This window comes from Macaca thibetana, chromosome 19, assembly GCF_024542745.1.
Source record: "Macaca thibetana thibetana isolate TM-01 chromosome 19, ASM2454274v1, whole genome shotgun sequence".
Classification (NCBI taxonomy): Eukaryota; Metazoa; Chordata; class Mammalia; order Primates; family Cercopithecidae; genus Macaca; species Macaca thibetana.
Genome location: NC_065596.1, coordinates 5,612,622 through 5,636,857, shown reverse-complemented (window position 1 = coordinate 5,636,857; position 24,236 = coordinate 5,612,622). Strand labels below are relative to the sequence as shown.

The following is a 24,236-nucleotide window of genomic DNA, read 5'->3' as shown; positions in this document are numbered from 1 at the left end:
GGGAGGGGCAGGGGTCCTGGGGGGGCGTGGCCAGGGAATGAAGGCAGGATGAGGAGGCGGGGGCCCAGGGGAGGTGGCCACGGCCCTAGAGGCGTGGAGTTGGAGGGGGTGGAGGGGCGCCAAGGACGGGGGCGTGGCCGGGGTATTCGGGGTGGGGCCGGGTCCACGGGGGCGGGGCCGAGGGATTCAGAAGCGCTTGTCCTTCACCAGGCCGTTCCTCAGTGGCTTCCTGGGGGCCAGAACCAGCGTAGGTTAGCCTGGGAGCCCCACGCGGCCGCCTGGCCCTCTTTCCTGCTTTTTCCCTGGCCGTTTCACACCCCCCAGCTCCTCTTACCCGGCCAGGCCCAGGCCTCGCCTTCACCCTGCCTCTCCTTCACCCTGCCCCGTAGGCATGTATGTCCCTCCTGTCACCCTGGCACTTCCTCCTTGCTTCCCTCTCCCCAGTTAAACCTTCCTCTTCCCCTCCTCCCTGCCTCTCCAGGCCGCTGCAGGGCAAAAGCCACGCACCAGCCTGGGCCTGACCACTCCACCGCCTCCACAGTGGGACCCTGCACAATCCTCCTCTCCTCTGCCACCCACCCCACGAAGGCTCGTCTTTGGCTCCAGTGGCCCTGGCTGGCATCTGCTGTCCCCCTACTTCCCTTTTTTTTTTTTTTTTTTTTTTTTGAGACAGGGTCTTACTCTGTGGTCCAGCTAGAGCTGTAGCACTATCATAGTTGGCTGTAGTTTCAACCTCCAAGGCTCAATGGATCCTCCCACCTCAGCCTCCAGAGTAGCTGGGATTACAGGGGCACGCCACCACTCCCACTTTTTTTTTTTTTTTTTTTGAGACAGAATCTTGCTCTGTTGCCCAGGCTGGAGTGTGGTGGCACAATCTCAGCTCACTGGAACCTCTGCTTACTGGGTTGAAGCGAGTCTCCTGCCTCAGCCTCCCGAGTAGTGTGGTGGCGCCTGCTAATTTTTTATTTTTAGTAGAGAGGATTTCACTGTATCACCCAGGCTGGTCTTGAACTCCTGACCTCAGGTGATCTGCCCACCTTGGCCTCCCAAAGTGCTGGGATTACAGGCGTGAGCCACAGTGCCTGGCCCCAGGTAACATTTTTATTGTTTGTTGAGATGAGGTCGCTGTGTTGTAGAGGTGAGGTTGTTATGTTGCCCGGGCTGGTCTCAAACTCCTGGGCTCAAGCAGTCAGCCCGCCTCCACCTCCCAAAGGGCTTTTGTCACTTTCATTTGCTCTTCTCTTAGGCTGAAGCTCAGCTTCTCTGCATGCATTTCACAGCCAACTGGCTGTCCCCATCGATGGCTGTTGGTCTTTATCTGAGAGGAGATAAGCCCTGCTTGGACCTCCCATCTGTCACTTGTCTTCTGACTTTGCCTGCAATGCTTGAGACCGTGAGTGGTGTTTCTTCATCCACCCTTGTGGCTTCTCGATTCTTCCCATAAACAAACCTCCATGACACACTCTCTCCTTTTGGCTCTGGGATGACTCCAGGGATTCCATTTCTGCATCGACACCTTAGGTACAAGGTGGGGGTTTGCTCTGAGGCTTACGAGAAACAAAGACACGCCCTCACTGTTTTCCAGAGGGTCCCCACGCTTTCCGTTCCTGCTCTCCAGGATGGTCTTTAGTATTTGCCAAAGGTTTTAAGATCTTAGGTCAGTTTCTCCACTCAGCTCCCAGAGTATAGATTCCTCTAATGGTAAAGTTTAGCATCCTTGGTGATGGGTGCCCCCGCCCTGGGCCTTTTTATCAGAGCTTTCCTGCTGTTTCTTGTTTGTTTTTTCTGCACAAGCTTCAAAGTGTTCTTTACCCACTCAGAAACAGCTGTCAGTATTTGCCTTTTGGGGTGTGGGTGGGGGTGTACCCACCTTGGGGGAGATAGCTTTTCTGGTTTTTTTCTTGGTTTTTTTTTTTTTTTTTTTTGAGATGCAGTCTTGCTCTGTCGCCCAGGCTGGAGTGTAGTGGTGCAATCTCGGCTCACTGCAACCTCCGCCTCCCAGGTTCACACCATTCTCCTGCCTCAGCCTTCCAAGTAGCTGGACTACAGGCATTCACCACCATGCCTGGGGTAATTTTTTTTGTTTTTGAGACGAAGTCTCGCTCTTGTCCCCCAGGCTGGAGTGCGATGGCGCAATCTCGGCTCACTGCAACCTTTGACTCCTGGGTTCAAGCGATTCTCCTCCCTCAGCCCCCCGAGTAGCTGGGATTACAGGCGCCTGCCACCACGCCTGGCTAATTTTTGTATTTTTAGTAGAGATGGGGTTTTACCATGTTGGCCAGGCTGCTCTAGAACTCCTGACCTCAGGTGATCCACCCACCTCGGCCTCCCAAAGTGCCTGGGATTGCAGGCATGAGCACCGCACCTGGCCAATTTTTGAATTTTTTTTTTTTTTTTTTTTTGAGACGGAGTCTTGCTCTGTCGCCCGGGCTGGAGTGCAGTGGCCGGATCTCTCAGCTCACTGCAAGCTCCGCCTCCTAGGTTTAGGCCATTCTCCTGCCTCAGCCTCCCGAGTAGCTGGGACTACAGGCGCCCGCCACCTTGCCCAGCTAGTTTTTTGTATTTTTTAGTAGAGACGGGGTTTCACCGTGTTAGCCAGGATGGTCTCGATCTCCTGACCTCGTGATCCGCCCGTCTCGGCCTCCCAAAGTGCTGGGATTACAGGCTTGAGCCACCGCGCGCGGCCAATTTTTGAATTTTTAGTAGAGACGGGATTCCACCTTGTTGGCCAGGCTGGTCTCAAACTCCTGACCTCAGGTGACTCGTCTGCCTCAGTCTCTCAAAGTGCTGAGACTTACGGGCGTGAGCCACCATGCCCGGCCGAGATGGCCTTACTTTGATTGACACCTTTCAGCTTCTATCCACCACTGTGGGGAAAAGAGAGTCAGAGGGAGGTTAGAGAGAGAGAAGGATGATGCAGGCACTTTCTAGATGTTTCTTCGTAGATGAGGAGAGGGAGACAGAGGAGACGGGGCCCCCTGAGGTCTTGCAAGTGTTTTGCCCCAAACTGCTGTCAACACTGATATGCTGGTGTTCCAGAGAGGGAGTCTGGGGTGAAACTGGGGGCCGATTTGGGATATTTTAGAAGATGCTGGAAATGTCAAACACGGGAGATGGAGAATGGCACTCGGGAGCTCTGTGGGTAGGAGAGAAATGTGGGAGTCGGTGTGGATGAAGTGTGGGCAGAGAAACGGCCCCAGAAGAGGAGGCCAGCCAGGAGGCCAGAGAGGCAGAGCAGGAGTGTAGGGCAAAGAAAGGGTTTCAAGGGCCAGGCACAGTGGCTCACACCTGTAATCCCAGCACTCTGGGAGGCCAAGCCAGGCGGATCACCTGACCCTAGGAGTTCGAGATCAGCCTGGGCAACACAGTGAGACCCCATTTCTACAAAAATAGTGCAGTGAGTCAAGATCTCACCACTGTACTCCAGCCTGGGTGACAGAGCAAGACTCCGTCTCAAAAAAAAAAAAAAAAAGAAGAAGGGGAGGGGACTCTTTGGGGTTAGCACCAAGAGAGCCACAGGGGAGCTGGATAGGAGTGGCCTTGGGATGGGGGGAGGAAGACTGGGTACAGCTGGGTTTGAGGAGCACCCAGGAGGATCTAGGAATTCTGTTACAAGGGAGGGGAACAGGCTGATGAGGCCAGTGGTGGAGAAGAGCAGAGAGAGAGCGCATTCTCTCCTGGGTTGAAATGTCCTTGAATAGGCAAGCTGGGTGGACATCCCTAGCCTCAGAGAGGGGGGGACTGTCGCTCACTGTAGCAGCATGTGGACGCCCTCACCCGGCCACTCCTGCTTTCTTGGGGACATGTTGGCCAGATTAGCAGTGCAGGAGATGATGATGATGGGGACAGCTGGTGTCCAGGAACCCTCAGGAGGGAAGATTCTCCTACATGGGCCAGACATTGGGGCTGAAGTTCAGTTTTCTATTTTTATTTTTTGAGACAGGGTCTTGCTCTGTTACCGCAGCTGGGGTGCAGTGGTGCAGTTGTGGCTCACTGCAGCCTCAACCTCCTGGGTTCAAGCCATCCTCCAGCCTCAGCCTCCCAAAGTGCTGGGATTACAGGTGTGAGCTGCCATGCCCAGCCCAGTTTTTTAGACACTGCAGGGGGGTGGCAGGTGCAGCAGAGGTGAAAATGGGATTTACAGAGCTTTGGTGCAAGTCACCAGAGTCAGAGAGAGGTGAGAGTCTCTCAATGGATGGCTGGTCCTGGCAGCCCCTGAGAGGGCAGTGGGGGCTTTGGACAGAGGGGCTGAGTCGTGACAAGGACGTGGGAGTGACCACAGGAAGGTACGGGTGTCAGTGTAGGAGAGAAGGGTACTGGCTACTCACATCACCAGGGATCCCATGAGGGCCATGAGGAGGACAGGGAATTCAGAGGAGGGAGTACAGATGAGGGGATCCTGGCGGTGAGGCTGCTCAAGAAGCAGTAATGGGGTGAGATGGGGTGAGGAAGAGATCAAGCCAATTAATTGCTCTCTGATTTGCTTCATGCCTCCCGAGTTATCTAAAAGTGGTTCTCAGTCTTGGTTTTCTGGAGTTCCGATCCCAGTTGAATTTTCGGAACCAGGCAAAGTGGCTCATGCCTGTACTGCCAGCACTTCGGGAGGCTGAGGCGGGCGGATTGCTTGAGGCCAGGAGTTTGAGATCAGACTGGGTAACATAGTGAGATCCCATCTCTACAAAAAAATTTAAAAATTAGCTGGATGTGATGTGGGTGCCTGTGGTTCCAGCTACTTGGGAGGCTGAGGCGGGAGGATCACTTGAGCCCAGGAGGTTGAGGCTGCAGTGAACTATGAGCCAGTGCACTCCAGCCTGGGAGCCTGGGCGACAGAGTGGAACCCTGTCTCTAAACAAACAAACAACAACAAAAAAAAAAACAAAAGAAAAAGAAAGAAACAGGCTGGGTGCAGTGGCTCACGCTTGTAATCCAAACACTTTGGAAGGCTGAGGCAGGTGGATCACTTGAGGTCAGCCATCACCACCTTTGGAAGACACCTTGGGGAGACCTTGCTGATCTCTGGAAAATTCCCGACTCAGGCCGGCTGCAGTGGCTCATGCCTGTCATCACAGCAGCTTTGGGAAGCTAAGGCATGTGGATCGCTTGAGCCCAGGTGTTTGAGACCAGCCTGAGCCACATGGCGAAACCCTGTAAAAAATACGAAACTTAGCACAGCATGGTGGTGCGTGCCTGTGGTCCCAGCTACTTGGGAGGCTGAGGCAGGAGGATCACTTCTTGGGTCGGGGAGGCAGTGGTTGCAGCGAGACGAGATCGTGCCACTGCACACTCCAGCCTGGACGACAGAGTGAGACTTTATCTCAAAAAAAAAAAAAAAAAAAATTCTCGACTCATGCTCAAAGGACAGTAAATCTAACACCCTCCAAAGGAGGCTCCTAATGCCGCATCTGCCAGATCCCATGTGACCCTGCCCCAGTCCCACTCAGTCAACACCAGCTTGAGCCAAAAGTCTTGAAGTCTTGAGTCATCTTTGATTCTTTTATTTCTGTTTCATCTATACCCAAGGCGAATCTGGTGGGTTCTCCCTTCCAAACAGGGTGGGGGGTCTGAGGCTCCTCTGCCTGGCTACAGCCCCGGATGTGTTAAATGTCTGCATCTCGCACCTCCCATTGCAAAAAACGTCACGGAGCTCTGAGCCACTGCTTCCCTGAAACCATCGTTCCCAGGTCACTGATGGCCCCCACTGGCCAAATCAGAGGGCCTGGCTGGTCGGCACCTTCCAGAGCCTTCCACAACCTCCTGTCCTGGCCCCTGCTCAAACACTCCTCACATTGCCTATGAGACACTGCACACCCCGACCCTGCTTGTCACCCAATTTGGCCTCCGTTCATCCCTGGCCCAGGCGCCCGCCTGCCCGCCCCAGGCCTGGGGCTGTCTCCTTCCCCAGGACTCCCTCCTGGGTTGGGCTGAGTCCGAGCTCCCAGCCCCAGCTCCTGTTTGGCTGGGCAGTGGGCTCCCCTGCCAGACTCGGAGGCCAGGACGTCTCAGCCCAGATGGAGCCTGGGCTCCCCCTGCGGTCCTGGGCATTCCTTCCTCCCCAGCCCCACTGCCACCGGCTCCAGTGGGGACATGGGTGGGAGGATGTCGTCCAGCCTGGCCAACAGCTACTCCTCACCACCCACAGGGCCCCAGCTCGTCCACTGCAGCCACACCAGCCACTAGGCCTGGCCCTCAAGTGTCCCCACTGCTGAGACCCTGCCTGCCCCTCCCCAGCCTCTCCCTCCCCTTCCTCACTGTCCTATCCTTCAGGGTAGTGGCCACATTGTCCACGTCTTTATTGCAGTCTCTGTTTTGGAGTAGGCTTGGGGGGCAGCATCCGCGTCGGCCTCATCTGCTGCTGGGTCTTGGGGGCCTGCCCATGAGCATGCTCGGACAGGCGACACTAAAGGAGGGAACGCGGGGTGCGGGCCCCTCCACACTCACTCGGCTTTGCTGGGCTTCAGGCTTTGGGCCTCGGCCACATCGTACTCCCGCAGGTCCTTCAGCTCGCGCACCTGGCCTGTCAACACCTTGGCTGCAAACGCCACGATGTACTGCGAGAGGGGAGGGGAGGTGCTGGTGAGAAGGAAGCCTCCCTCGCCACCGCCCTGCTGACAGCCGTGTGCTCCTGTCCCAGGCCCTCCACACAGGTTGTCTGCCACCTAACGTGCCCCTCTCCGAACCTGCCTGAGGAGGGGACAGGGATGGGGACAAGGACGGGACCGCCACTGTGGAGGAGGGCTGGGGACGACTCACCAGGAACCAGTAGAGGTTCATGAGGGTGAGCAGCAGCAGGAGCGCATTGAAGAAGAAGTAGAAGGGGATGTCAGGCACCGCGCGCAGACTGCAGTGACAAGTGGCGTACAGGACCTTGAGCGGGAACCAGTAGAGGCGGAACCAGAACCTGCGGTGGGAGGAATCGGGAGGCCGTGGGTGGAGGGAGACCACCCAATGCCTGTCCTGTCCCGTCCTGGACCCATCCTTGTCCCCTTTCCCCATCCTTGCCCACCTCTGCCCACCTGTCTCTACTCCTGCTCTGTCCTTCTCCTACCCTGCCATGCCCTGCCCACCTCGCCAAGGCCCCACCTCCTTCCCTGCCCCATCCCTCCCCTTACCTGCCAGGCCCCACCCACCTCACCAAGGCCCCACCTCCTTTCCTGCCCAGTCCCTCCCCTTCTTTGCCAGGCCCAGCCCACTGCACCAAGCCCCTACCTCCTTCCCTGCACAGTGCCCCCATTTCTCTGCCACATCTTGCCCACCACACCAAAGCGCTACCTCTTTCTCTGCCTAGCCCTACCCCAACCCTGCTTGGCCCCACCCCTGGCTTGCTCTGTATTAGTCTAGCTCCTCCCCTTCCATGCCTGGCCCAACCCACCTCACCAGGCCCCTCCCGTTCCTGGATCCACCCATCTCACCTGGCTTCATCCCTTTTTCTGCCCAGCCCCACTCCTAGCCCAATTGGCCTCACCCTTGTCCACTCCTTTCCTGTATAGCCCCGCCCCTTCACAGCCCCACCCAAATCACAAGGCCCCTCCCTTGCCATGCCACACCCACCTCACTGGGCCCTGTCTCCTTCCCTGCCTGGTCCCGCCCCCTTTCTGACCACACCCACCTCACCAGGCCACACCTCCCTCCCTTCCCAGGGCTCCCTGCCACTCACCAGCTGAAGCCGAAGCTGAGGCAGCCCAGGTCTGCTGCCAGGGCATGCAGCCGGTGGTAGGAGCCACCGCGGGACTTGAAGTAAATGTTGAGCTTGGTGAACTCAAGCTGCACGTCACTGATATCGTGCAGGAAGAGCACAAGGATGCCCACATTGTGGTACCTGGGGGAGCAGCAGGTAGAGAGGAGAGGGCGGCTCACATTAGGGGACCTCCACTCTGCACTAAGGCCCCCAGCACAGAGTCCCTGGGCTATACCTCAGGCTCCCCATGGGCCTCTCCAAAGCCACCTTTCCTGGCTCGCCTGCCCTGCCCATCTCCCCTTCCCAGGATGCCCTTTCCTCACTGCACCCCACTTAGCTGTGCACCCCCCAACCGGACCCTCATCTTCCCTGCCTCAGTGTCCCCATGTGGCCCAGGGGGCTCCGTGTAAGTTTTTCTTTTGAGACAGGGTCTTGCTCTGTGGCACAGGCTGGGGTGCAGTGGTGTGATCTGGCTCACTGCAGCCTCAAACTCCTAGGCTCAAGTGATCCTCCCACCTCAGCCCCCGGAGGAGCTGGGACTACAGGAGACCAACACCACACCCGGCTAATTTTTTTAATTTTTAGTAGAGACTGGGTCTGGCTATGTTGCCCAGAATGGCCTAAAACTCCTGGGCTCAAGAGATCCTCCCACCTTGGCCTCCCAAAGTGCTGGGATTACAGGCGTGAGCCACTGTGCCTGGCCTTGGAAGTTCCTTGCTGGCCCCTCCTCATCTTGGTGACCTTTGACCCTCTGTGACCCCCAACTCTCACAGGCCTGGGCCACTCTGTGTCCAGATCCTCTATGAGCTTGTCCCTCACTTTGGACATCACCACCACAGTGAGACTTCCAGGTCTGGATGTCGATGCAGGAAAGGCCTCTGCCCCAGCCCATTAGGATCCTTTTTTTTTTTTTTTTTAACTTTTTTTTTTTTTTTGAGACAGAGTCTCGCTCTTGTTACCCAGGCTGGAGTGCAATGGCGCAATCCCAGCTCACTGCAACCTCTGCCTCTCGGGTTCAAGCCATTCTCCTGCCTCAGCCTCCCGCGTAGCTGGAATTATAGGTATGCACCAGCACACCTAGTTAATTTTGTATTTTCAGTAGAGACGAGGTTTCCCCATGTTGGTCAGGCTGGTCTTGAAGTCTTGACCTCATGTGATCTACCCGCCTCGGCCTCCCAAAGTGTGGGATTACAGGCTCGAGCCTAACCGCGCCCAGCCCCATTAGGATCTTAATAAGCCCGAAGGCCATCCCCTGTCCTTCTGCAGAGTCTCCACCTGACGGATGCGCTGCCCGAGGGGACTGGATTCACCCTGGACACGGGGAAGTGTCTCTCACCAAGTCCCTGTTCCTTGCTCTGTCACCTGACAGCTCCGGGATTCCTGCCACAGGTCCTTTGCACGTGCTGTCCCCAGGACCCAGCATGGCAGTGCCTGACGTTCAGCACCTCCCTTCACTCCTTTCAGTCTCTGCTCATCTGTCACCCCCAGACCAACGCACCTACACCTAACACATCTGCAGCCACAATTTTTTTTTGGAGACACAGCCTCGCTCTGTCACCCAGGCTGGAATGCAGTGGTGAGATCTCGGCTCACTGCCACCTCCGCCTCCCGGGTTGAAGCGATTCTCCCGCCTCAGCCTCTTGAGTAGCTTGGACTACAGGCACCCATCACCATGCCCAGCTAATTTTTTTATTTTTAGCAGAGACAGGGTTTCACCATGTTGGCCAGGTTGGTCTCGAACTCCTGACCTCAGGTGATCTGCCCACCTCAGCCTCCCAAAGTGCTGGGATTACAGGCATGAGCCACTGTACCTGGCCTTTTCTCCATAATTCTTATCACCTTCAAATGAACTGTTCCTTCCTTCCTTTTTTGGTTCTATCATCTGACTCTGCCCTCTAGAGAGCCTTGTCTGATAGAAGTTTCTAGAACTATGGGAATGTTCTAAACCTGTATTGTCCAACATGGGAACCACCAGCCACTTGTAGCCAATGAGCCCTTGAACTGTGGCTTGTATAGCTGAGGAATGGAATGGGGGCTTTTTTTTTTTTTTTTTTTTTTTTTTGAGACGGAGTCTCACGCTGTTGCCCAGGCTGGAGTGCAGTGGCGCGATCTCGGCTCACTGCAAGCTCCGCCTCCCGGGTTCCCGCCATTCTCCTGCCTCAGCCTCCTGAGTAGCTGGGACTACAGGCGCCCGCCACCGCGCCCGGCTAATTTTTTTTTTTTGTATTTTTAGTAGAGACGGGGTTTCACTGTGGTCTCGATCTCCTGACCTTGTGATCCGCCCGCCTCGGCCTCCCAAAGTGCTGGGATTACAGGCTTGAGCCACCGCGCCCGGCCAAGGAATGGGGGCTTTTAAAAATTATTTTTTAAACTAACCAGACGTGGTGGCTCACACCTGTAATCCCAGCACTTTGGGAGGCCTAGGCAGGTGGATCACTTGAGGTCAGGAGTTCGAGTCCAGCCTGGCCAACGTGGTGAAACCCCGTCTTTGGCTGGGCGCGGTGGCTCAAGCCTATAATCCCAGCACTTTGGGAGGCCGAGACGGGCGGATCACGAGGTCAGGAGATCGAGACCATCTGGCTAACACGGTGAAACCCCGTCTCTACTAAAAAAATACAAAAAACTAGCCGGGCGCGGTGGCGGGCGCCTGTAGTCCCAACTACTCGGCAGGCTGAGGCAGGAGAATGGCGTGGACCCGGGAGGCAGAGCTTGCAGTGAGCTGAGATCCGGCCACTGCACTCCAGCCTGGGCGGCAGAGCGAGACTCCATCTCAAAAAAAAAAAAAAAAAAAAAAAAAAAAAAAACCCCGTCTCTACTAAAAATACAATAATTAGCTGGGTGTGATGTCTTACACCTGTAATCCCAGCTGCTTGGGAGGCTGAGGCAGGAAGATTGCTTGAACCTGGGAGCCGGAGGTTGCAGTGAACTAATATCATGCCACTGCACTCCAGCCTGGGTGACAGAGCAAGACCCTATCTCAAAAAAATAGGTAAATAAATAAATAAAATAAAGTAGTTTTAAAAATTTATTTCTTTTTGAGATGGAGTCTTGCTCTGTCACCCAGGCTGGAGTGCAGTGGCACGATCTCGGCTCACTGTAAGCTCTGCCTCCCGGGTTCATGCCATTCTCCTGCCTCAGCCTCCCGAGTAGCTGGGACCACAGGCGCCCGCCACCACACCCGGCTAATTTTTTGTATTTTTAGTAGAGACGGGGTTTCACCGTGTTAGCCAGGATGGTCTCAATCTCCTGACCTCGTGATCCGCTCGCCTCGGCCTCCCAAAATGCTGAGATTACAGGCATGAGCCACCGCACCCGGCCTAAAAATTGATTTATTAGAGACAGGGTCTCCCTATGTTGCCCAGGTTGAACTCAAACTCCTGGGTTCAAGCGATCCTCCTGCCTCAGCCTCCTAAGTAGCTGGGGGACTGCAAGCATGAGTCCCTGCTCCTGGAGTTTTACTTAAGTTTAATTAAAGTTGAAAGGGCTGCCTCTTTGTTGCTCTATATCTGTGGGCCGTGGCTACTCCATTATCGCAGTTAGGGCGGCTAGTCCCATAGAAATAGTAGATGAGCAGTGTATTTCATTTTAAAGTTTCTATCAGCCACACTTAACAAGAGAGGGAAAAGAACAGGTAATATTAATTTTAATAAAGGATTCCAATTAATTCAACATATCCAAATTATTGTCATTTCAATATGGAGTCAAGATAACAAGGCCAGGCGTGGTGGCGCACGCCTGTAATCCCTGCACTTCAGGAGGCTGAGGTGGGAGGATCACTTGAGCCCAGGAGGTCCAGGCTAAAGTGAGCTATGGTCACGCCACTGCACTCCAGCCCGGGTGACAGAGTGAGACCTTGTCTCAAAAAAAAAAAAAAAAAAAAAGAGAAATAAAAGGGTGGATAAGATACTTTCACTCTTGTTTGTGTATGAAGGCTTTGAAGCCGGGGTGGATTTTATGCACACAGCACGGTGAGGTTTGCACAGACTCCATCTGAAAGGCTCAGGGATGGCCGTGGTTGGCTCTGGAACATCAGGGTGCGTCAGTTGCGTTCACAGCCGTGCCCCCATTGCTTGGGCATGGTAGGTGCTCAGAAACTCCTGCGTGTGTGACCTGGTTGGTCAAGGGCAGCGTCGGAGGAGCTGGGTGGGTGAGTGGGGTGGAGTGGCTGTGGCTCTCAGGGCCTGTTTCTGTTTTTTTTTTTTTTTTTTTTTGAGACGGAGTCTCGCTCTGTTGCCCAGGCTGGAGTGCAGTGGCCGGATCTCAGCTCACTGCAAGCTCCGCCTCCTGGGTTCACGCCATTCTCCCGCCTCAGCCTCCCGAGTAGCTGGGACCACAGGCGCCCGCCACCTCGCCCGGCTAATTTTTTGTATTTTTTAGTAGAGACGGGGTTTCACCGTGTTAGCCAGCATGGTCTCGATCTCCTGACCTCGTGATCCGCCCATCTCGGCCTCCCAAAGTGCTGGGATTACAGGCTTGAGCCACCGCGCCCGGCCTAAGGGCCTGTTTCACTCCATCCCTGCGGAATCTCCCTCAGGAATCTCCAGGCCCACATTCCCTCCTCGGCCTTCCTCCCTCTGGCCTGTGCCCTCGTCGGACCCCTGAGCACTCCGACCTGATGTGATCCCCTCCATGGTCGCCTCTGTGCCCTGCGGCAACATCATCAGCCTCCGCACTGTGTGGGCTGTGCCTCGGCCCCCTGCCACCCAATCCTGTCCTTACCGGAAGGCGTAGGAGGAGACGATGAGGATGAGAGTGACCACGTGATGGAGCAGCATGACCACCGAGTCCTTGCGCCAGGTGTCCATGTACAGCGTGGCGTAGATGGAGTGGCCATAGAAGCTTCCCTGGAGCAGGTAGGCGGCTGCGATGTCCCGTGGCACCGCCATGCCCGGCGTCCAGTCTGGGGAGAGCCAATCTCGCAGTCAGGGCCTGAGAAGCCTCTAGACAACCCCACCATGACCCAGTGACACCCTCCAAGCCACACGTGTCCTCCCAGTACCTGGGTAACCATGCGTGTCTGACTGCTGGCTTTCCATTCCCAATTATTGTTATTATTATTTTTTGAGAAGGAGTCTCCCTCTGTCATCCAGGCTGGAGTGCAGTGGAGTGCAGTTGCGCGATCTCAACTCAGCTCCCTGCAACCTCCACGTCCTGGATTCAAATGATTCTCCTGCCTCAGCCTCCTGAGTAGCTGGGACTACAGGCGCATGCCACCAAGCCTGGCTAATTTTTTGTATTTTTACTAGAGGTGGGGTTTCACCGTGTTAGCTAGGATGGTCTCGATCTCCTGACCTCATGATTCACCTGCCTCGGCCTCCCAAAGTGCTGGGATTACAGGTGTGAGCCACCGTGCACGGCCATTTTTTTGTTGTTGTTTTTGTTGTTGTTTTTTGAGACAGAGTCTCGTTCTGTCACTAGGCTGGAGTGCAGTGGCACTATCTCAGCTCACTGCAACTTCCACCTCCCAGGTTCAAGTGATTCTCCTGCCTCAGCCTCCAGAGTAGCTGGGATTACAAGCACCGGACACCACGCCCAGCTAATTTTTTTGTATTTTTAGTAGAGACGGGCTTTCGCCATGTTGGACAGACTGAACCCGAACTGCTGACCTCAGGTGATCCACCCGCCTCGGCCTCCCAAAGTGCTGGGATTACAGGCGTGAGCCACTGCGCCCAGCCTGGAGGGATTTTTATTTTAGGAAGAGTTTTGTGTTTCTAGAAAAATTGTACAGATAGGACAGAAAGTTCCTTTCTCTCTTCTGCCCCAGCATACCCACAGATTTCCATTTCTCTGGCTTTAAGTAGCATATTTGCTACAAATGCTGAACTATTATAGACACATTATTATCATTATATACATTTTAAATTTTATATATATATATATATATATATATATTTTTTTTTTTTTTTGAGACAGAGTCTGGCTCTGTTGCCCCGGCTGGAGTGCAGTGGCCGGATCTCAGCTCACTGCAAGCCCCGCCTCTCAGGTTCACGCCATTCTCCTGCCTCAGCCTCCCGAGTAGCTGGGAGTACAGGCGCCCGCCACCTCGCCTGGCTAATTTTTTTTTGTATTTTAGTAGAGACGGGGTTTCACCGTGTTTGCCAGGATGGTCTCGATCTCCTGACCTCGTGATCCGCCCGTCTCGGCCTCCCAAAGTGCTGGGATTACAGGCTTGAGCCACCGCGCCCGGCCAAATTTTATATATATTTTTAAATAGATGGTCTTGCTCTGTCACCCAGGCTGGAGTACAGTGGTGTGATCATAGCTCACTGCAGCCTCGACCGCCTGGACTCAAATGATCCTCCCACCTCAGCCTCCTGAGTAGTAGCTCGGACCATAGGCACCCATCACCATGCCTGGATAATTTATTTCTTTTGTAATTTTTGTACAGACAGAATCTTGCCATGTTTCCCAGGCTGGTCTTGAACTTCTGGGCTTAAGCAATCCTCCAGCCTTGGCCTCCCAAAGTGATGGGATTATAGGCACCCACCACCTCGCCCAGCCCAGCACCCCTTCCTGTTTTCCTCTTTTTTTTTTTTTTTTTTTTTTTTTTTGAGGTGGAGTCTTGCTCTGTAGCCCAGGCTGGAGTGCAGTGGTGGGGTCTCGGCTCACTCCAACCTCCATATCCCCGGTTCAAGTGATTCTCCTGCCTCCAGAGTATCTGGGATGATAGGCACCCACTACCATGCCTGGCTAATTTTTTTTTTTTTTTTTTGTAGAGATAGGGTTTCACCATGTTGGCCAAGCTGGTCTTGAACTCCTGACCTCAGGTGATCTGCCCGCCTCGGCCTCCCAAAGTGCTGGGATTACAGGCATGAGCCACCGCGCCCGGCCCCCTTCCCATCTTTACCTTAACAGGCCCCTGCCTTGTGGGTGATCTGGGCCCACTCCCTGCAAATGCCCGGCCCTGACAGAGGCGGCTGCCCACGGAGTCTTGCCGTGCCCGGGCGCACCATGCCGCCAAGCGCGGGGTCTCCCACCAAGCAGGTCCTGCCTCACCTTCCCCTCCTCCTGCTTCCTGGTGCACCTGACCCCCACACTCAGGTGATGGGGGACATCCCAGCCCACCCCACCATGTCCCCCTCCTCCTCTCCTCAGCCACATCCCCAGGACTGCCAGACACTAAAGTCAAGGGCTATGCTCTGGACAGGCACGGTGGCTCATGCCTGTAATCCCAGCACTTTGAGAGGCCAAGGCAGGAGAGTTGCTTGAGTCCAGGAGTTCGAGACCAGCCTGGACAACATGGCGAGACGCTGTCTCTGCAAAAAAATATATAAAAATGAGCCGGGTGAGGCGTTGTGCGCCTGTAGTCCCAGCTACTCGGGAGGCTGAGGTGGTAGGATCACTTGAGGCCTGGAGGGAGGCAGAGATGGTGGCGAGAGCTGAGATGTTGCCACTGCACTCCAGCCTGGGAGACATAGCCAGACTCTGTCTCAAAAAACAAAAAAACAAACAAACAACAACAACAAAAAAACAGTGGGAAGCCATGCTGTGCTCTGCCCACACCAACCTGGAACTCTCTGGGTTGCTCCCTGTTCTCTGGCCACTCCCTTTCTGCAGACCCCCAAGACGGACCCTCCAGCCTCCATCTGCGGCTTCCTGGCCCCTGCCTTGGTGACCTGCCCTGCAGCCCAGCTGCCTCCAGATGCCCCCATGAACCGCCTCTGCGACAACTTTCATCTCAGCCTCACCCCTTCTGCAGCCGAGTTATGCTAGGACCCCCATCCAGGGTCCCCTCTTTGGTCAGTGCCACCCCCACCCCGGTCCAGGCACTGCTGTCTCCTGCCCACATCTCCCCAGCGATCCCTGGCCCCCGTGACTGTTTGTCCACTATCCTCACTCAGCCCTGATGGCCATGTACACACAAACGGTCACTAGGACCCAGCAAGTCCACTAGGGTTGAGAATGGAAAACAAGGACTCAAAGAGATACCCTGTCCACAGCAGCACACAACCAAAAGGCAGACACAACCCGAATGTGCATCAATGGATGAATGAAGAATAGATAGGTTACCTCCACACAGTGGAATACTATGCAGCCATGAAAAAGAACGAAGCACTGATCCATGCTACAATGTGGGTGAATCCCAAAAACATGATGCCGAGTAAGAGAAATCAAACACAAAAGGTCACACAGTGTGAGACTCCAGTGATCTGAAATGCCCAGAACAGGCAAAGCTACAGAGACAGGAAGCAGATTGGTGGCTGCCAGGGGCTGGGGTAGAGGACTGGTGAGTGACTGCTAATGGGGATGGGGTTTCCTTTTGTGGGGGATGATAATGTTCCAGAACTAGACAGAGGAGGTGGTTGAACAACACTGTGAATGGACTAAAATCTGATGAACTCTTTGCTTTGAAATCGTTAATTTTTGGCCGGGAGGCGGAGGCAGGTGGATCACCTGAGGTCAGGAGTTGGAGACCAGCCTGGCCAACATGGCAAAACCCAGTCTGTACTAAAAATACAAAAATTAGCTGGGCGTGGTGGCGCATGCCTGTAATCCCAGCTACTCGGGAAGCTGAAGCAGGAGAATCACTTGAACCCAGGAGGTGAAGGTTGCAGTGAGCTGAGATTGTGCCATTGTACTCCAGCTTGGGCAACAGAGCGAGACTCTGTTTCAAAGAAAAATAAACAAATACTTAAAATAAAATAGTTATTTTTTTTTTAAATTGTGGGCCGGGCACAGTGGCTCATGCCTGTAATTCCAGTACTTTGGGAGGACGAGGTGGGCAGATCACCTGAGGTCGTGAGTTCAAGACCAGCCAACGTGGAGAAACCCCATCTCTACTAAAAATACAAAATTAGCTGGGCATGGTGGCGCTTGCCTGTAATCCCAGCTACTCGGGAGGCTGAGGCAGGAGAATCGCTTAAACCCGGAAGGCGGAGGTTGCAGTGAGCCGAGATCGTGCCATTGCACTCCAGCCTGGGCAACAAGAGAGAAACTCCGTCTCAAAAAAAAAAAAAAATGTGGCAGATTTATATGGCAAAAATTCATCATCTAAGCCATTTGTTAAGTACACATTGTTGTGCAACCATCACCAGCAGTCATCTCCATAACAATCTCCTCTTCCCCAACAGAAACTCTGTCCCCATTAAACAGTCTCTCCCCATCCCCCTCCCCCAGCCCCTGGCAGGCCCCCAGCCCACTTTCTGTCTCTATGAGTGGGATGACTCTAGGAACCTCATATAAGTGGAATTACATAGTATTTGTCTTTTTGTGATAGGCTAAAATGCCTAATTTCAAGTTATGTAAATTTTACCTCAATAAAAAATGCAGGCCAACTGAGGTGGCTCACGCCTGTAATCCCAGCACTTTGGGAGGCCAAGGTGGGTGGATCACTTGAGGTCAGAAGTTCAAGACCAGCCTGGCCGACATGGTGAAACCCCGTCTCTACTAAAAATACAAAAATTAGCCAGACATGGTGATGCACACCTGTAGTCCCAGCTACTCGGGAGGCTGAGGCAGGAGAATCGCTTGAACCCAGGAGGTGGAGGTTGCAGTGAGCTGAGATGGTGCCACTGCACTCCAGCCTGGGCAACAGAGCGAGACTCCATCTCAAAAAAAAAAAACAAAAAACAAAAAAACAAAAAACTAGCCGGGCGAGGTGGCAGGTGCCTGTAGTCCCAGCTACTCAGGAGGCTGAGGCAGGAGAATGGCGTGAACCCGGGACGCGGAGCATGCAGTGAGCCGAGATGGCGCCGCTGTACTCCAGCCTGGGCGACAGAGCCAGACTCCATCACAAAAAAAAAAGAAAGAAAAAGTAAAAGAAAAATTGGGTGAAACTCTGAAATGCCCTGATCCTCTGCATCCTGACTCTCCAGAAACATCCGAGCCTGAGCTTTCGCCCCTGGCCACCTCGCTGGATCTGTTGCCCACCTTTCCAACAGAGGCCCCCCACCCCTCCTGTAGACTTACCTCCCCACAGGATAGGGGGGATGTCCTGGCTTAGTTCAGGGGTCTCAAATCTCCTCTCCCTCCTTTTGTTTTTTGAGAAAGGGCCTCACTCTGTCACCCTGGCTGGAATGTAGTAGTGCAATCTTGGCTCACTGCAGCCTCGACCTCCCAGCTTCAAGGAATCCTCCCGCCTCAGCATCCCCAGGAGCTGGGACCACAGGCACGCGCCACCATAACCAGCTAATTTTATTTTTTTATTTTTTGTAGAGATGGCGTCTCACTATATTCCCAAGGCTGGTCTCGAACTCCTGGGCTCAAGTGATCCTCCCACCTTGGCCTCTCAAAGTGCTGGGATTCCAGGAGTGACCACCGCGCCTGGCCTGTCCCACCTCTTCATACTCGTGTCCCACCTACTGTTGGGTCACTCAATGCAATCCCTGCCTTGTCTCCATCCCCGAATCCAGAATCTTGGTCTCCCCAGTCAGCCCCCATCTCACAAGACCCTAGCATCATCCTCACCCTCTTCCCTTCACACCACCTCTAGGGTGGCAGCAAATACTATTAGCTCTGCCTTCTAAACGTTTCTAAAATTGGCCACTTTGCTCCCATCCCCTCCCCTCAGCTCAATCCTGGTGGGAGTCCCTTCGGGCTCCAGCTCCTGCTGTCAGCCCCCTCCTGGACCCCTGGGGTAGATGCCCAACCCGGGGTGACATCCCTCCTCTGCTCCCAGCCCACAGGTAAGTAACAAAACCTGGCGGTGGCCTCCGAGGCCCGGAAGGCATGGCCTCCATTCACCGGAACACAAGTCCCTGCCGCTCCTGCCTGCCCCAGGCACCTCCAGGCCCTCACTCAGTCCCCTTCAGTGGGACCACCTCATCCCTGCTAAAAACTGCCCCTCCCCACCTCCCCAACACAGCACACTGCCTCTTCTCTCCGCGCAAGTTTTCTCATCCACACTTACTGATGTTGACAGACTGTGTACTTCACTGTCTGTCGCCCCTGCCACACGGCCAGCTTCATGAGGGCACAGGGCTTTCTCTGACCATTCCTAGCTGTGTCTCAGCTCTGGCATACAGTAGGCGCTCAATAAATGAACATGGAAATAATCAGCTAACTTGTGGGTATCACTTCCAAAAAGCAACTAAGGCGGCCGGGCGCGGTGGCTCAAGCCTGTAATCCCAGCACTTTGGGAGGCCGAGACGGGCGGATCACGAGGTCAGGAGATCGAGACCATCCTGGCGAACACGGTGAAACCCCGTCTCTACTAAAAATACAAAAAAACTAGCCGGGCGAGGTGGCGGGCGCCTGTAGTCCCAGCTACTCGGGAGGCTGAGGCAGGAGAATGGCATGAACCCAGGAGGCGGGGCTTGCAGTGAGCCGAGATCCAGTCACTGCACTCCAGCCTGGGCGACAGAGCAAGACTCCGTCTCAAAAAAAAAAAAAAAAAAAAAAAAGCAACTAAGGCTGGGCGAGGTGGCTCATGCCTGTAATCCCAGCACTTTGGGAAGCTGAGGTGGGTGGACCGCTTGAGGCCAGGAGTTCCAGACCAGCCTGGCCAACTTAGTGAGACCCCATCTCTACCAAAAAATACAAAAAAAATTCACTGGGGGTAGTGGTGCACACCTGTGGTCCCAGCTACTCAGAAGGCTGAGGTGGGAGGATTGCTTGAGCCCAGGAACTCAAGGCTGCAGTGAGCCGTGATCGCGCCACTGTACTCCAGCCTGAGCAAAAGAATAAGACCGTTTGAATAAAATAAAAAAAAAAGCAGCAGCAGCAGCTAGAGGCAACTCCATGCGCGAAATGTTAAGAGAGGCCGGGCATGGTGGCTCATGCCTATAATCCCGACACTTTTAGAGGCCGAGGTGGGCAGATCACCTGAGGTCAGGAGTTTGAGACCAGCCTGGCCAACGTGGTGAAACCTCGTCTCTACTAAAAATGCAAAAATTAGCCAAGTGTGGTGGTGCACACCTGTAATCCCAGCTATTCAGGAGGCTGAGGTAGGAGAATCCCTTGAACCTGGGAGGTGGAGGATGCAGTGAGACGACACCGTGCCATTGCACTCCAGCCTGGGTGACAGAGTGAGACTGTCTCAGAAAAAAAAGAAGTTAGGAGAGTTCAATCATGGGTCACTCGTCTAAAAGGAAAACTGAGCAACAGCTAACACCTCCCCTCTAGGCGATCAAGGTGTTGCATGGGAAAAGTGGCCCCATAGGTGGCACATCCACTGTACACTCTGGGCTCTGTGCCACCAGGAGCCCTCTAGGCTGTTGCCATCGCATGGCAGGAAACAGCTATCCCGTATGTCCCTGGCCCACAGCCCTGGTGGTCCTCACAGGGCAGAGAAGCTGCAGCCCCCTCTGCCCCCATTACAGATGGGGTTTCCTCCATCAGCCTGCCCAGTGGCGATGCCGACCCTGCCCTGCATTCTCTGCCAGGACAGGTCACAGAAAGCATGCCGCAGTCACCTCCCTGCCCAGCCCACCCAGAACTCAGGCCACATCCATTCCAATCAATTGGACACAGCCACTTCTTGTCATCTTTTTTTTTTCCCCCAGAAAGGGTCTCGCTCTGTTGCCCAGGCTGGAGTGCAGTGGCATGATCTCAGCTCACTGCAACCTCCACCTACTGGGTTCAAGCAATTCTCCCACCTCAGCCTCCCAAGTAGCTGGTACTACAGACGTGTCCCACCACGCCAGGCTAATTTTTTGTAGAGATGGAGGTCTCACCATGTTGCCCCAGCTGCTCTTGAACTCCTGTGCTCAAGTAATCCTCCTACCTCTGCCTCCCAAAGTGTTGGGATTACAGGTGTGAGCCAGTGAGCCCAGCCCACTTCTCATTCTCATCATCTTTTTTTGTTTTTTGGAAATGTCACCCAGGCTGGAGTGCAGTGGCAAGATCTCAGCTCATTGCAACCTCCGCCTCCCGGGTTCAAGCGATTCTCCTGCCTCAGTCTCCCAAGTAGCTGGGATTATAGTCGCCCACCACCACACCCGGATAATTTTTTTTGTATTTTTAGTAGAGATGGAATTTCACTGTGTCAGTCAGGATGGTCTCGATCTCCTGACCTCGTAATCCACCCACTTTGGCCTCCCAAAGTGCTAGGATTACAGGCGTGAGCCACTACGCCCGGCCCTCTTTTTCTCTTTTGATAAGAGACAGGTCCTCACTCTGTCTCCCATGCTGGAGTGCAGTGGCGTGCTCATAGCTTCCCTTGGCCTCCAACTCCTGGGCTCCAGCGATCCTCCTGCTTCTGCCTCATGAGTAGCTGGAACCACATGCACCTGTCACTGCCTCGTGACTTTGTGTTTTAAGCAGAGCTCTCCCGGCCATCCCCTCAGGGCCCCTACCGTAGAAGACAGATGGTGGGTCGTGGAAGAAGGGGTAGTCGGTGCCAAACAGCAGGTAGGCACTGTAGCTCCAGCTGCCCAGGTAGAAGAGAAACTTCCAAGCACTCTCGGGCATCTTGGCGGCATCTCTGGGCTGGAGGCGGCACCGCTTCGCCAGGGGCTATGGGGGAGAAGACGGGCGGGCAGCCATTGGTGCTGGGGGCCAGAGACGACTCCTCCAGGGTGGGGAAACTGAGGCCCAGGGACTCCCCAGGCCGGGCAGCACTGGGAAGGCCCGTCCCCCATGCCCACAGCCACCTGGAGCATAAACAGAGCCCACAGGCACCTGCCAAGGCTAAACTTAGTGCCCAGCTGTCCGGCTGGGGCGGTGCTGGGAGGGGAGTGAGGGAGGAGGCTCCGAGGGGAGAGGAGGGGAGCAGGAGGGCTCTGAGGGCCGGGAGGGGGACACTTGGGCTTACGGTGAGGGAGACAGATGGATGCGTCAGCCCAAGGGAGTCGGGCTGGTGGGGGTGACCCATGAAGGGAACATGGAAGGGTTATATGGGGGCATCTTGGGAAACACAGGGAGCCCCATGGGACCGACACAGAGGGGAGAGGAAGAACTTGTGAGGAAGTCGCCCCCTCAGTGGGGGAATTTGGAGAGACCAGAGTCTAGAGGGATGGGAGAGACTTGGGGGAAGGTGTGGTGGGGACATGGGAACTTGGGGACGATGAAAGGGGAGGAGGGGCTGGAGGAAGAAAGAGGGGACAGGACGCGGAAAAGGTGTCACAGGCGAGCTATGACCCTGAGGGGGCAAAGGGAGTGCAGAGGAAGCTGCTGGCTCCAAGGCAGGGGTTAGGGAGTCCGGTGGGTAAGGGGGGGGTCAAGCTCCCTGCGGGCGGGGCTCCAGAGCTGCCCGGCCAAGCCCCGCCCCTGGACAAGTCCCGCCCCCTTCCCAGAGGCTGAGGGGGCCGGAGCCCAGAGCACCCAGCAGTTGTCATGGAGACAGCTGGAGCCCGCTCCGGTAACCCCTGGCAACCAGGCTGCTGCCAAGAAGATGAGCTTTGGAGCACCCGGCAGCCCCCTCCACCCATTCTTGAGGAAGGGCGAACCTCGAAATGGGGCGAGCACCCCACCCAAGCTGGGGAGGGCCCCCGGGCTCCGCCCTGGTAGTCTACCAGCGGCCACATCCTCCTGTCCCATGGGGGTGGGGGGCCGCATGCCCTCTTGGGCCTCGGGTTTCCCAGCTGGAAATGGGGAAGAAGGCAGGGGCAACAAGCAGGATAAAGACCACTGCGGACCCAGGAAGGGGCCCTGGACAGCCCTGTCTCCCCCTTCCACAGCAAGGGGGTGGCTGGGGTCTCTCCCCCATGTGGGTGATATGGGGAAGGGAGTGGGGAGAGTGGCAGTCAGACAACAGCCCATCCTCGACCTCACAAGGGCCAGCCTCTTCCCGGCCAGCAGAGAAAGGCCCCTTTGTTGGCGCTGGGCACACTGTCCCTGAACCCTCCAGCCAGACGGGCGGGGTGACACCAGCTGGTCCACGGGGGTGTCCAGGCCAAGCTAAAGGCCCAGACACCTTCCAACCAGCTCCTGCCACAGCGACCCCTCCCCAGGGAAGGGAGAGGGATCAGGCGCCAATGTCACCACCATGGTCACTCCCCAGGAGGGGTGATGGTCTCAGGAGAAACTGGGGAATTCTGCTGTCGCCTCTTGGAGGCAGCATAGTCCAACCCTGAAGCCCTGGGCTCCAAGGGAGCGACCACTGGAGTGGCCAGATCGCCCAGGCCTTTGCCATCCCTGGTCGGAGGGTGGCGCTGACCTCAGACAGGCACAAGGCAGCGACCGGGCAGCTCCTGCCTCTTCCCGATTGCAGCGGCCAAGCCGGCCCCGCCGCCGCACGGACCCCGCAGAAAACGGGCAGCGGACGTCGCTCAGGGCCAGGGCGCAGCCCGCATGGCAGGGACGCGCATGGCGCAGGCCGCGGTGCGCCGAGCCCTCCCTTTCCCGGTCCTGGTCTTCTCAGTGTCTGGCTCGGCCCTGCCGGAAAGAGCGCTTGGTGGCCGGAGCCATCCACTGCGCGGGGCCCCCTGGTCCCAAACTGACCGGAAAGGGCCGTGCCTCGGTCCCTCACGTCTCAAACATCCCACCTGTCTCGGGCCCCCCATGTCCCAGACTCACCCCAGCCCGGCCACACCCCCGCATCCACCCGGTTCCCCCACGCCGCACTGACTGAAGGGGGCGCGAGGCGGCCCGAGAGACCCTGTCCTGGAGCTTCAACGTCCTGGGCCTCTCCAGCCCGAGGCCCCCACCCACGTTTCGGCGACCCCTTCATCCGCAGCAGCCAGCAATGGAAGAAAGGAACGCGCCGGCGGCCCGAGGTCCCCGGTCCCGGCTTCCCCCAGTACGGGGTCCCCTCGTCCCGGACCCCCGCCACACTGACCCGAAAGAGGCGCGCGGTGGCCGCGGAGCGCAGCGCGGTCCAGCCCAGAGCGCCGAGCGCCAGCAGCAGCAGCTCGGGCGGCGCCAGGTGCGCGTGCTCAGCCAGGCCGCGACGCGCCAGCCCCCAGCCGCAGTCCGTGCAGCCCCGCGCCGCCGCCAGCGCGCTGCCCCAGCCGCGCCGCACTAGCTGCGCGTAGCTTGGCATGGGCTCGGGCCCCGTCGGCCCCGCCACGGGCTCCGCCGCCGCCATGCCGCCCGCTCGCCCGCCGTCCCCCTCGCCTGCGCCAGCCCGCGGTAGCCGCCGGAGCCGCGCGCCCCGCGTCACGCGCCGTAGCTGGGCCGGGGGCGCGCGGGCGGGAGGGCGGAGGGCGGAGGGGCGGGACCGGCGCAAGCTCCGCCCCGCTGGGGGCGCGGCTGGGGGGCGGCCAGCCGGGACGTGGGGCGCCCTGAAGGCGGGCCCGCGCCCCTGCCCGTTTCCCAGCAGAAAAACCGAGGCACGGGGAGGCGGGGGCCGGAGCTGGCTGGGGGCCCGTTTGACCTGGACCCCGAGAGACTCCGCACACCGCCGTGTCGCGCCCCCATGCCTGCCCCACGCGACCCCGGCTCCCCCACCCCACCACGCCGTGCCCGTGACGGAGGGCACGGGGGACACTAGCAGGCAGTCCCCTCGGCCGGCGACTCCTGCTCCTCCCGGCCCTCCAGCACGCCACGCCGCTCCCGCTCCATCGCCGCGGCCCGCTCGGACCTCACCGTTCTCAGAGCCCTCGCTGCTCCTCAAGGACCCGAGGCCTGGCACGCCTTGGCACAGTCTTGGGACCATCCCGTGGCCTTCCTGCATTCAGGAGGCGTAGCCTCAATGAAACATTCTCATTCTTCAAAAGAAAACGGCCCACGCCAGGGCGCT

At 56.5% G+C, this 24,236-nt stretch overlaps 1 protein-coding gene and 1 long non-coding RNA gene across 3 annotated transcripts in view; both read right to left on the bottom strand.

Annotated features, from left to right (window-relative positions):
* LOC126942416 (uncharacterized) overlaps positions 1-24,236 on the bottom strand; it is a 183,158-nt gene that overhangs the window by 69,616 nt on the left and 89,306 nt on the right. The gene's annotated exons all lie outside the window — the stretch shown is intronic.
* On the bottom strand, positions 91-23,668 carry CERS1 (ceramide synthase 1). 2 transcript variants are annotated; one of them, XM_050769730.1, is made up of 7 exons: positions 23,334-23,668; positions 20,911-21,070; positions 12,395-12,575; positions 7,655-7,816; positions 6,751-6,898; positions 6,439-6,548; positions 91-229 (listed from the first exon to the last, which is right to left on the bottom strand). In XM_050769730.1, the coding sequence occupies exons 1-7, from the start codon at positions 23,580-23,582 to the stop codon at positions 187-189; spliced, it is 1,053 nt and encodes a 350-aa protein (XP_050625687.1). In that variant the 5' UTR covers positions 23,583-23,668; the 3' UTR covers positions 91-186. The 2 variants fall into 2 exon arrangements, with proteins under 2 accessions (XP_050625687.1, XP_050625688.1); XM_050769731.1 differs by lacking the exon at positions 91-229 and adding an exon at positions 5,473-5,662 and having other exon boundaries at positions 23,334-23,667.